We start from the raw sequence: 11644 nt of genomic DNA on the forward strand, positions 1-11644 counted from the left end.
ACATTACCCTGGTTAAACGTGAGTGTCTGACAATGTCTGTTTTAGTCGGTAAAAAATTCTTGGATATTATCCACTTCAATGGTTTAACATCTGGGAGGTCGATTGTCGCAAAGAACAGAAATGATCGACAGCCAATGAAATGACTCACGTGTGAAAAAGCGCAAAAGGAGGGCGAGGCAATGGGAAATGGGAACAAAACAAAACATCAAAGGGTACCGTCTCGCCTAGATTTTTTCCTGTTGAGAACGAATTTTGGGGTCACTGCTAAATTCGGGTGGGGGGAGTGTAATGGACAGAAGTTAGTCTTTAAATGTGCGCACAAAGGGGAGATTCAGTCAGTAGTGTTTGCTTGGCGTTAGCGGCCGACCTGAGTGTATCCATCTCCACTAAACTGTTCAAAAACCAACCTTATATGGAGCCTAGAGGAGTTTGTGTTTTTAAATTGCTTCCTCGTCAAAATGAATCCGGCACATTCCGTTGACATCCATGTTTGGATTGGTCCTCCTGAGGTCATCTCAATTTACAATAAACAAGATGTAAATCTGAAGTACTTGCCTGTTTTGGCACGAGAGATGCGCGTTTTTTCCTCCGCAATTCCTTGGAGTGCCATATTTCAACCTGTCATATCTCGCCCATGGAAAAGTCATTCTTTCAGGCGTATTTAAAGCAGCGTTGTCAACGGCAAGATTATGAATTTCCCCCGTGATCTCCGGCGAACTGAGATTGGATGATTTACGTGCTTTCACATTTGTGGTAATTGCCCTCAAATAAGTGGCTTCCTCCAGAAGTGGTCTTTTGGTGAAGTAGGGTCTCGATGGCTCGTAAAACATACGCATGAGAATAACTGCGTTGGTAATGTGTCATATTGTATATGCTCTGCTTTCTCTTGTGGTTTATTCACGACGGCCTCTTTTGTTTCCGTCTTCATCGCAGGTTCTACAGGGGAGACTACCACATAGACGTTTGCATTAATGATTATTTGGACGTCTACTGTCCTCACTACATTGACACGGTTCCCGAGGAGAGGACGGAACGGTACGTTCTCTACATGGTCAACTACGATGGTTATAGTTCCTGCGACCACACGGCCAAAGGTTTCAAGCGCTGGGAGTGCAATCGACCCCATTCGCCCAACGGGCCCCTGAAGTTCTCAGAGAAATTTCAGCTCTTCACGCCTTTCTCACTGGGGTTTGAATTTCGGCCAGGCAGAGAATACTACTATATCTGTGAGTATTACGTTATATATTTGTCAATTTAACATGATATGATGTACAGTGGTATACAAAAAAGTACCTTTTTGGAAGTTTGGATTAGCAGATATTTGCAACATTTGGCAACCACAAAATCTAATTTAAACAGTACGTCTTTTGCATTAACAAGCATCATTAAAAGAAGGGTTTTGTGAAGTATTTTTTGCGTGCTTTCTTTCAAATAAAAGCCACCTGTTTTTTTATATATTTTGTCACGCAATGCCATGTTTGTACGCATATGGTGTTATGTATCCTAAATCTAACACTGAAAATGTTAAATGGATTTGTAAGGTCAGTTTTCAGTTTATATGTGGGAAGGGTTGCGCGGAAAAGTATTTTGTATTAGTATCCTCGCGGCGGATTATGCAACTGGAGTCCTAAATTTAATGATATACTTTAAGGACGAGTATCCGATTACGAGCACGGAAGAAAGGAAGCCATTGCCAAGTACGACTTTGTTTTTCAGAAGTCTTGGCAAACAGACTACAAGGAAAACACGAACCTCAGGGAAAAACATCTTGACTTTAGTGGTCTTCCTCTGAAGAGTCTTTGTTACAGGCTCCCAGTCTCAGCTTTCGTTTGCTCGTGAGAGGGTTCTTAAAAACAAGCATCTAAACCCATGTTTTTACAACTGGAGTCAGATCCCTACAGGGCGGGAACGGGAAGACAAAATAAAGCACAGGAGCGGCCCGACTGCTCAGGCTACTCGCTGGCAAGATGGGTTCATTTATGCAGGCACACGCAGGAGATGTGGTGCGTTTGATTTAGCAGAATCTGACCTGATGATCTTACAGATCTCATGGGTGCATAAAACAATGGACATGTTTTTTATGGGATGTGAAAGGAAGGAATTGGACAGTGAAGAGGGGGAAGTGGTAGAAAGAACAGATAAGTACACCCAGCGCCAGCGAGAAAGATAGGAATGCACGCTAAACAGCGTTTAGGGGTTAGATCGCAGCAGGTGATAAGAATGTTTTGCATGGATGTGGGTGTCTTTCGGAGACATTGCAACATCGTAAAATGGCATTTTCCCCTGAAGGCCTCTAAGGGGTGGATAATAGGAAAGGAAACATCTCGTCTGAAGTGTAAAAGCCTCATAGTAGCTTTCGGGGCATCAGTTGACGTGTGAGTGCTTCACAACTCCGTATCATGATTCAATTGTTATGAATTCTGTCAAGCAGAGAGGAAGTTTGTCTATTTGTACTAAATTACAAGTAAAGGGAATGTAAAATAAACAATCTGTCAGCGTTCAGGCGTGTATAGGGATTGCTCAATCCATATGGCCATTTTGTGTCACAAAATATTTGTGTTCTTTAAAAAATTTTGGAAGCTATAAAGTAAAGTTAGTTAGTTTATGTTTATTGAAATCAAATAAATTATTGGCCTTAAATTATTGGAAAAACTTGAACGAAATTTAAATGTTGCCTCAGAAAAAAACTGAAATAAGAGATTAAAGTTGGAATAATAAACAGAAACTAAAATTAAAATAAATTAATTTTATATAGCACCAAAAATCAACAAATAAACAATAAAATGACAAAACCTTAGAGAAAAATTGCAACAAATGTAACAAAAATGAACATACAAGCTAAAAATCGAAAAACTAAATATATTTTAAAATATGAATAAAACTACAATAAAACTAAAAACAAGAGTATAGTTACGCTGCTGTAAGGTTGAATAAAACAACATTTAAATACCAATATATAAAATATAGAAGTAAATTATATTTTGATATATTAAATTAAATATAAAAAAAATATTTTTGAATGCTTTTTTTATTTTATATATATTTGTAATTTGTTGTATATACATCTTAAGAACATTTCTTGATAACAACTTTTTGAAGAATTCATATATTATAATAAATATCATATGATTCTTTTATACGTACTAAGGAACTTTTTGGGGTCAAAAACCTATTTTCCCTGGCTATAAATTGCTATGAATTATAATTATTCTGTATAAAGAAATATATAGCTTTTTTGAAACATACTCTGATTCTATTTGAAAGTCAATAGATGCATGCCGCTCTATGATTTAAGACAGAATGTCTTTGTTAACTGGTGTGGTTGCTAATCATTCTGAGTGAGGGGTCGCTCCAGGAGAGCAGAGGGGTGACACCCTCGGTCTCCGTGCTGTCAGTCACCCGGGCCCGGGCCGCTCAGGAAGCGATCAGTGGGGGATCAGAGGGCCTGGCCCTCGAGGTCAAATGTGAACATGCTCTGATGACTGCAGTTGAACTCGGAATCTTAAAGGGCTCAAGGCACCATGTTTTTCCAATATGGCCAATGTGGAAGTCTGATCTTAATCTCAGAGGATAGAAATCCAATTTCAAGGGAAGGTTTTTACTCGGCCTCTCCCTCCTGTGCGAAAGGGGCTGACGGCAGGCCGGGCTGTCTGATACGAGCCCGCTTCAAAAGACCGTTCCCTTCATCTTCATAATACTGTAAGATAAACCAAAAACATTCCAACTGTAGGCTTAAAGCACAGATCTGATTTGTTGCTTCGATAAGAATCCCATACTTTGCGGTTTACTTATAAGTGGCGTAGTTGTTACCTTCGCCAAAATTATTGTGTGCGTAACAAAGCGCTCAAGAATGCGCAAGGATAGAGATAGGTGCGCGTCTTATCTCCGAGACCGAGCGTAAATCCAGCTTTCCCTCATTTATCAAACTTCTCGGTTACATCAGATCTCATCTCTAAACCCATAGCTGGAATAGTGGTGTCTTGGGAGGTTTATTGCCCCTGGCCGTCGGCAGCTCGGGCGGATAACTACACAGGGATCTGATGTCGGCCATGTGGGAAGGGAAACATGGATGAGCAGCCTCCGACCATGATAGTGTAGGGTGTCTTTGAATAAGCAAAGTTGGTGTAGTAGTCTAGTCTTAATGTCTGCCAACGAGGTAAGTTACACGCCACATGCTGACAGCAGGAGGATTTCAAAGACTGAGAGAACGAGAGTTGACACGCAAGACGCCAATGAAATCACCCTAATACTGCCAAGACTTTTAATTATTGTTTTGTGTACAAGAATTGGTGAGAGCTTTGAATAAGAGCGTTCTTGTTGAAAAATGCTATTTCAGAGTCACACTACTCAGGCTCCAATATTAACAAACACCAAGTGCAAATGAGAGTAAAAATTGGCTTTGGTGTGTAAATGAAACCGTTTCTCTTGCAGGTGAATTTTGCCAAATTTGCCAGTGCAATATTTATATTTTCAATTGACCTCAACTGTAATGAGAACTCAAATAATCCGATGGTCATGTTTGCAAAAAACACTTAAATCCAGTTTAAGTTTAATGTTACAGTTTAATGGTCGGTAATGACTATTTATAGCTGATAAAGTTTCTCGATTGATTGACTATTTGCGGTTACGGCATAATGTCAATGACAGCACTCATGTATACATCCACAGACATACACTATAGATGTCGAGATCGAGTTGCAGATTTCTGAAGTGATGTTTCAATCAACACTGAAATCCTGCTCCAAGCTAGACCAGACTTGAGAATTGAGACAAAAGCAATTTCACCCGAATCAAAGTAAATATGCTTGCGGGGACACGATTAAGGGCTCAAACCCCCTGTATGTCAGTATAGACAGCACATAAGCACATTGATTTAACCCAACCTCTCCCTGCAGTCATGAGGGTGTGGGGATGAGGGAGAGAGAGAGTGAGCAGATTAAGTGCAGCTGGAGACCCCACACAGCAGGGAATCATGTGTGTCGAGGCAAAAACGGCCATGGTGCATTATGGGAATGTCTGAACGCTCGGGGATGAGCCAGACGGTTAATGATGAAAAGAGATATAAGTCTTCCTGCATGTTTCTCTCTTGGTCTTTTGTTCGTGTTTTTTATAGGCATAAAAATCTGGTAAAGCGTCGTCTTGACACTTTTATGACAGTTTATTGTTACAAGTGTCTGAGAGCACATTTAAAATTCAAAACCTAATTTAAACCTGATGATAAATAAGGCTTTTGGAATTTGAAAAAATTGAGAACAGAAATGTTACGATGTAAATTAAAGAAGACATTTTTGATTCTGCGCTTTTGAACATGACTAATTCAATTTGTGCAGATGTGTGACTTTCACCATGTGAGGACCTTCACACACAAGATGACCTTGAACACTTTTTTGTGATTGACTGTTTTCTACATAAGACCATCATACAGTCTGTATAGTAAATTCTGTAAAAAATATAACCTTGAAAGCTTTAATATTGACTGAGTAAGGCCATGTCAAAAATTTTAATAATCGTGAAATTTATGGTTGAAATCAAACTTTGATGCTCGTTTTGGGACTTCAGCCTGGATTTCACAGAATTGGTTGCATTCGTAGATGCATAATGGGATGACAAAAATAAGTTTTTCACAAATTCACTAATTATAATGCACAATATTGTTAGCAAATATAATTACACGGCTCATTTGAATGCTTGATTCTGATTGGCCAGTCGCGACATTCCAAGGGTTGTTATTTTCAAATAAAAACCGCTCAAAACTAATAACACCCTGTAACCCGGATGCTGCAAATCATTTTGAGAGGCGCACTTCAATATTACACAAAAAATAATTATAAATATATCTTTTAATAACATATATGACATTATATTTACAAATGTACCTGTTTGAATGTCGTTTCTTACTTTAAAACCCAAACTAAATGGCTTTCCTCGTAGAACCTCTGCATTCAAATAGAATTTATTTTATGTACAGTTTTCTTCTCATTTGGCAAGTAGCCATGTAATAAGCGGGGTAATGTACATACAACAGGCTGCCTGTACATTATCCCTTACATAGTTTGTTGAATTCTAATGTTCATTATTTAAAGTGTTAATAAATATATTATTTGATATTCACAGGCAATGCATTCAACAGTGTGTGTAAGTTAGGCATGGATGGGTTGGTGTAAAGTTCATCAGTTCAAATGCACTGGCGATATGACCTGCAGGCTGAACAGAAGTCATGTGTATCATCACAGCTGATTACGGAGCTTTTAGTGGCAGGTGTGGCATTCTGCCTATGATCTGTCATTTGCAGCTGTTGATGTAACCAGTCGCCAATACAGCTTTAAGTAGCAGGTGTTGATGTATGTAGTGACCACTCAACGTCTAAGAGGCCTGTGGAAAGGTCACATCCAGTGGATTCAGACCAGCCAGGAAGGTTTAGCACGAATTTGCTCCCATTAATAAATATTTAGAACGGCTGTTAGTGGTGCTTGTGGCCGTTATGTTCTTTAATAAATATCTATTGCCGATAAACAACATGGTCAAAGCAAGATCAGTTCTTTTTTTTCAGCCGCTAGTGGCCATATAGATAGAAGCAGTGCTCGAATTGAGGGGGGGCTGGGGGGATCCGGGATCCCCCATAAGGCATTAGAGACCCCCCTTAAGAAGTAAAAGATGGAGATATTTCAGATATTTGTATTTGGGTAAAAATTATAATGACAAATTTGATTAAATTAAATGTGAGTAAATTTTGTAAATTAATTATATACAATAGTTTATATTAAGTTTGTTTATGGGCTAGTTGTCATGTCTCTTTAAATTTGAAACGCCCCGTCCCACGTCTAAAGACCGCTTAGCGCAGGACAGTGAAAGAAGCCTGTTCTACTGTGCAAGCCTGTTTTAAATATAATAGTATATAGTTATGCATATTATAATCAAATATAGTGTGTATTTTGTATCAAATGTATATTGCGAGACTAACCCCAACAAAAAAAGGCTTATGAGGCGGTGTCTTTGTTCAATTCTAGCCCTGGATAGAAGCGTATATAGTGCAAACATTAGTCTTGCATTTATGATTTTGTCAGATAATGCAAATTTTAAGCATCTAGCTAAACAAAATTCACGACCTCTATTGTTTTTCTTTCGTCCACCAAAAAAACATCAAATCGCTGTGGAATGCACGTGTACATCAATGAAAGCGGTTTCTCCAATTGAATTATCAAGAACATGTTGTATCGCCTATATGGAAATTGCATTTCCAGCCACACTCATTACACAGAGGCTTTGAAGACGGGGATTTATTGAAGTGTATTGCATTGCTCATTATTTAGTCACCTTTACGTCCAGATTGATCCGTGAGAAAAACAGCAAGCCTTTTCCTTACCCCACTGATCTCATTTGCATGGACTCCTGACAGCACCAGATTGCATTACAAACCGCACAAAGAAAGGACAATAGAGAGCGTGCCTGTCCAGCTTTCCTTTTTAAGCACTAATAAGCTTTTCTTTATAGAAAGGACAAATTGAGAAACACGGCTTATGGCTGAGATGACAAAAGAAACAGCATATGCAATGTAGAGCTGCCCACATCTATCTGTATGAACCGTAATGAATGCTGATCAGGCGTTCCTCAGAGGTCGCCGTGCCGGTCGAAGCATTTAAATGAGGCCTTTTGCAAGAAGAAAGTCACACGGTGCAGTTAGTTTTGAGGATATATTGGAATGAGTTGATCATTTGTCCACATCAAATGATTCAGGGGACCTCGTGTGGTTTGTTTTGTCGCTTTTTGGGAAAGTTTGTCACTTTTTGGATGACTCTTCGTGTTCTTTGCTAAAAATACTTGCAAAGGGTATTAAAACAAATGTGCAAAATATTTCTTCTGCGATATTATTTCCACATTTGTATCACCTGTTCCCTGATTTATCTAAGAGAAATGAGATTTAGGGGTCTAGGAATAATCTGAAAAATCACTCTCAATAAATCTTGTGATGTTATTCAATTGATATATCAAAGATCAACCTGATTGGCTAAAAGGCAGGTTGTGATAAATTGACACCTGCTATTGCCAACGATTGCTAGAAAATTCTGTTTGGTGTTAATTTTGTTTCTTTTATACTGCCACCAGGCAAAAACACAATTAATTTTTCCCCCAAAAGTGACTACAGCCGTGCTCAGATTTATTAAACAATTCACAGCACCGATCGATTAAACCCAACATTGAATATCTCGAATGTTTCCACAGCGTCCACGGTGAGTGAAAACGGAAGACGGGGCTGCCTGAGGCTGAAAGTCTTCGTCAGACCTGCAAGTAAGTTTTACAAGCCCCTCGGGAGTCATCCTGGCACAGCTTCTTACAAAACGTGGGGCGCGATTGCATCGTTTATCACCGCTGCAATAGCGCAACGAGTTAAAGATGGTGCCATGACCCTGACAACACCCTGTTTTATGTTTTCTCCCACAGACAACTGCGATAAAAGTCACGACCGCGTCGTCAAGATCAACGACGGAGATGTGAACTCTATAGAAAATAATAACGGTTCGTATGTCGGGCGCATTTCTATTCAAATGTTCAGAGAGATTCCTTTGCACACATCTATAATCCCAAACTAATCCCTCTATTCCTCCTCCGTTTCTCAGATGGGACGAGTCATGAATCTGCCGAGCCGTCCAGAGGAGATGTGAACGGCGCAGGGCACGTTCAGACTGTAGGGCCTTTGTTGACCTCAGCGCTGGTTCTTCTGGTTTCCCTCTCAACATTATAGCATCTGTACGTGCACAGTGACGCATCCGAAGCATGATACGGGACTCGTGAACGAGCACTTTTAGCAAACATTTGAGATGAATCTCTCTCGCTAGCAAAGTAGTAGCGGAAGATACTACAAGGCTTTAAAATGTTTCTTATCCCTCAGCGATATGACTGGACGGTTTACAGTAAGCCCCACCTCACCAAAAACCTCTCTTATATACCCAATAAACCCACAAAAATACGGCACGGCACATAAAAATAGGTCCGTGTCCTCTAAATGCCCTGTATGTAAGGGCCTTGAAATCGGGGGGCAGCGAAAGAAATACTTTTCCTCGCCACAAAGACTGCTTTCAGTGTCCAGAAGAGAGAAGCAACCAGGAGCTTCTGTCAATAAAAGGACTAATTATGTGCGAGGAATCTTGTCTCCTGTTGCATTGTGGGTAAACTTCATCACCACGGACTCAACCGCTGACTTCAATAGATGTCAAGGCAAACTCCCTCGAATGAAAGGGATCTTTTTAATATCTTAACCAGAGGAGTCTGCGCGGACTCAGGTGCTCAGGTGAACAGTGACACATTTTCGGAGAGTTTTCGTAGATGAAAAAAAGAAAAGCACTCATTTTGTACATTGTGTACAGGTGTGGGAGTGAATGGCAGGCGCGGCGGTGATGAAGTAAACTGCTCGATTTAAGTGTAGATGCCAAAATTGATGTTTTGTTAGCAAGTACGGAGCCTCGCTGATCAATTGTTTGAGTGAATATACTAATTTGTTTGGTGAATCATCATTTTCTTATTTATTGTTCAGTCTTAGTGCTCTTGACACTTTGTTGTGCTAGCGATCAGCTGGGGATTCAGGAGGAGAGGAACACAAAATGCCTAACTTCCCATAACTTATCTCTTTCTTTAGATGAATAGTAACAGCATTGCATACCTTTCGATTAAGGACTGATATTTGATACTTTAGTGAATTATGTCCATGATATCAGGAAACATTTTTATTTGGACCGATATCACGTTTTCAATTCATGTCCTGTCAGTCAAAAAATGTTTTGGAAATGCTTCCTGTCTTTTTACCTCCGAGTAATACAATGAATAGCATTAGCGTTTTCATTTGGTCCGCAAGATCAGCTCATATCTTTGCCAAACGAATCGTTCATTTACAAATAATGTATCGAAAGGATTCTTTTTTGTAAGCATGAAGTGAAAATAATGAAATTCTTAAGACGTAATTCCCACGTGGACTTTTCCTAATCGAATTACATTTCAGCCACACTTTTGTTTCGTTCTTTGAAACCGCGTAAACTTAAAGCCCATGTGGGAGCGACTTAAACAAGTAGCAGAACGCTGACAGAACGGCTGCTTCCACCCCGGTGGCATCTGACGCCCTGACGTGATTTAATAGGCTCTTTGATGTCGTCCAAAGTGCCTGGCACGCAGACCACATACTGCGAGGCCTCATGTGGGTTATTTCTGGAATTAAAAAATTGACCGTGGCACGGGAGAAGCGCGGTGTCCGGTTCCGCCGCGGGCTTGCATTACTCCCGTGATCTCGGGCAGACGTGGGGAAAGATGAGATCTCCTGATAGGATCAATAGTGTATGGCCTTTAGAGACACAAAAACAGGGTAAATATTTTCCCCAGTACCTGAACACTTGCTTGAATGGTTTTCACGCACCGCTAAAGTCATTGGTTGTTTTCTAGTCATATCTGTTTCTCCCCTGGAATGATTTTAATATCATGTGGCTGTAGGCACGCACGTATCCGAGCACATGGGTTCTGTGAATGCTGTGTTTCGGGAAGTCACGACCATAATGTTTAGGAACAATTGGTTTGAAAGAAATAATCTTAATATCAAATACACCTTTTATGGAATGCAGGGGTATAAAGTACTTGAGTGATTATACTTCATACTTGAGGGTCTTTTTATGGAATTATTGTTAAACTCGCGTACATTTTTATGGAAAAAAACATTGAGTTTTATTAAGAAGGCTACATATTTCATAGGCCTCTAATTCAAAACATCATATACTCAAATACACATTATTAATAAATAATAAAATGCTAACATTTTTATTTTCATGCATGTTTTCGATTAGATACTTTAACTTCTACATGCATACGCATTTGACGGCGCTAAAACTAAACAAGTGTAATTTCTCAGTATTTTTACACCCCTGGTGCTAATTGACAGATAAATGTCTAAATGTTTGTTAAATCAACGCTGTCATAGTTAAATCATTTGGCAAACATCTTCAAGTCTGAAAAGCTCTGCTGTTCATTGGGTCGACTTAATTTAGAAAACATTATATTGCAAAGTGGCTGCAGCGTCTGTTTTTGTCCATATACTTTGCGTTTCAGCACCGAAATTCCCCTTTGCCATTTGAGAATTCGAGGTCAAAGGAATTCATATGAAATGCTATATCATTCAGTTCTTGTGTTCCTGGGTTTTTCACCTCAAGGCAGTTGTGTTCCTATTTTCTCTCGTTGCGTCTTTTTATCCCAGAGATATTATTATTCAGTGTTAGACATAATTTTATAATTCACACCACACCTGCTGCTTCATACAGCTGTGAAGAAGGTATGTAAAGCACCATTTCCCTAAGCTCATTGGCTGTGTGGCCTGAATATTAGACTTTTGCTGTACATTAACAGCTTCTGACAGTGCAGCACCGACTTGCATTATATGACACGTTTTATATCTTCAAATGCATTGTTTGTAAATACACTTGCTGGTGCAGCTCAAATAATTACAAATGATTCAATAAATTTGTCATTGTTGTAAACGTTATTGTCATGTTTCTTTCTTGCAAAGACACCTCTATATTATATACTGCAGGCGGTTTCATCGGACTGGTAATATAACAACTTATTTTATATTTAATTTATATTAATATTAGTGTACATTAATTGTATTGAATAA

The 11644-nt window shown here is 39.3% G+C and overlaps 1 protein-coding gene across 2 annotated transcripts in view; it reads left to right on the plus strand.

Moving 5' to 3' along the window:
- The window catches only part of efna5a (ephrin-A5a), a 52453-nt gene extending 40952 nt beyond the window's left edge, over positions 1 to 11501 (plus strand). Inside the window, exons 1-5 of one of the 2 annotated variants that reach the window (XM_056731158.1) lie at positions 638 to 753; positions 934 to 1226; positions 8221 to 8286; positions 8440 to 8514; positions 8616 to 11501. In XM_056731158.1, coding sequence (XP_056587136.1) covers positions 728 to 753; positions 934 to 1226; positions 8221 to 8286; positions 8440 to 8514; positions 8616 to 8740 — 585 coding nt within the window. In that variant the 5' untranslated portion in view covers positions 638 to 727 and the 3' untranslated portion in view covers positions 8741 to 11501. Of the gene's footprint in view, positions 1 to 637; positions 754 to 933; positions 1227 to 8220; positions 8287 to 8439; positions 8515 to 8615 lie in introns of those variants that run through there. The other variant, XM_056731157.1, reaches the window with a different exon arrangement.
- The last annotated feature ends 143 nt before the right edge of the window (positions 11502 to 11644 follow it).

Source organism: Triplophysa dalaica, chromosome 19 (genome assembly GCF_015846415.1).
Source record: "Triplophysa dalaica isolate WHDGS20190420 chromosome 19, ASM1584641v1, whole genome shotgun sequence".
NCBI lineage: Eukaryota > Metazoa > Chordata > Actinopteri > Cypriniformes > Nemacheilidae > Triplophysa > Triplophysa dalaica.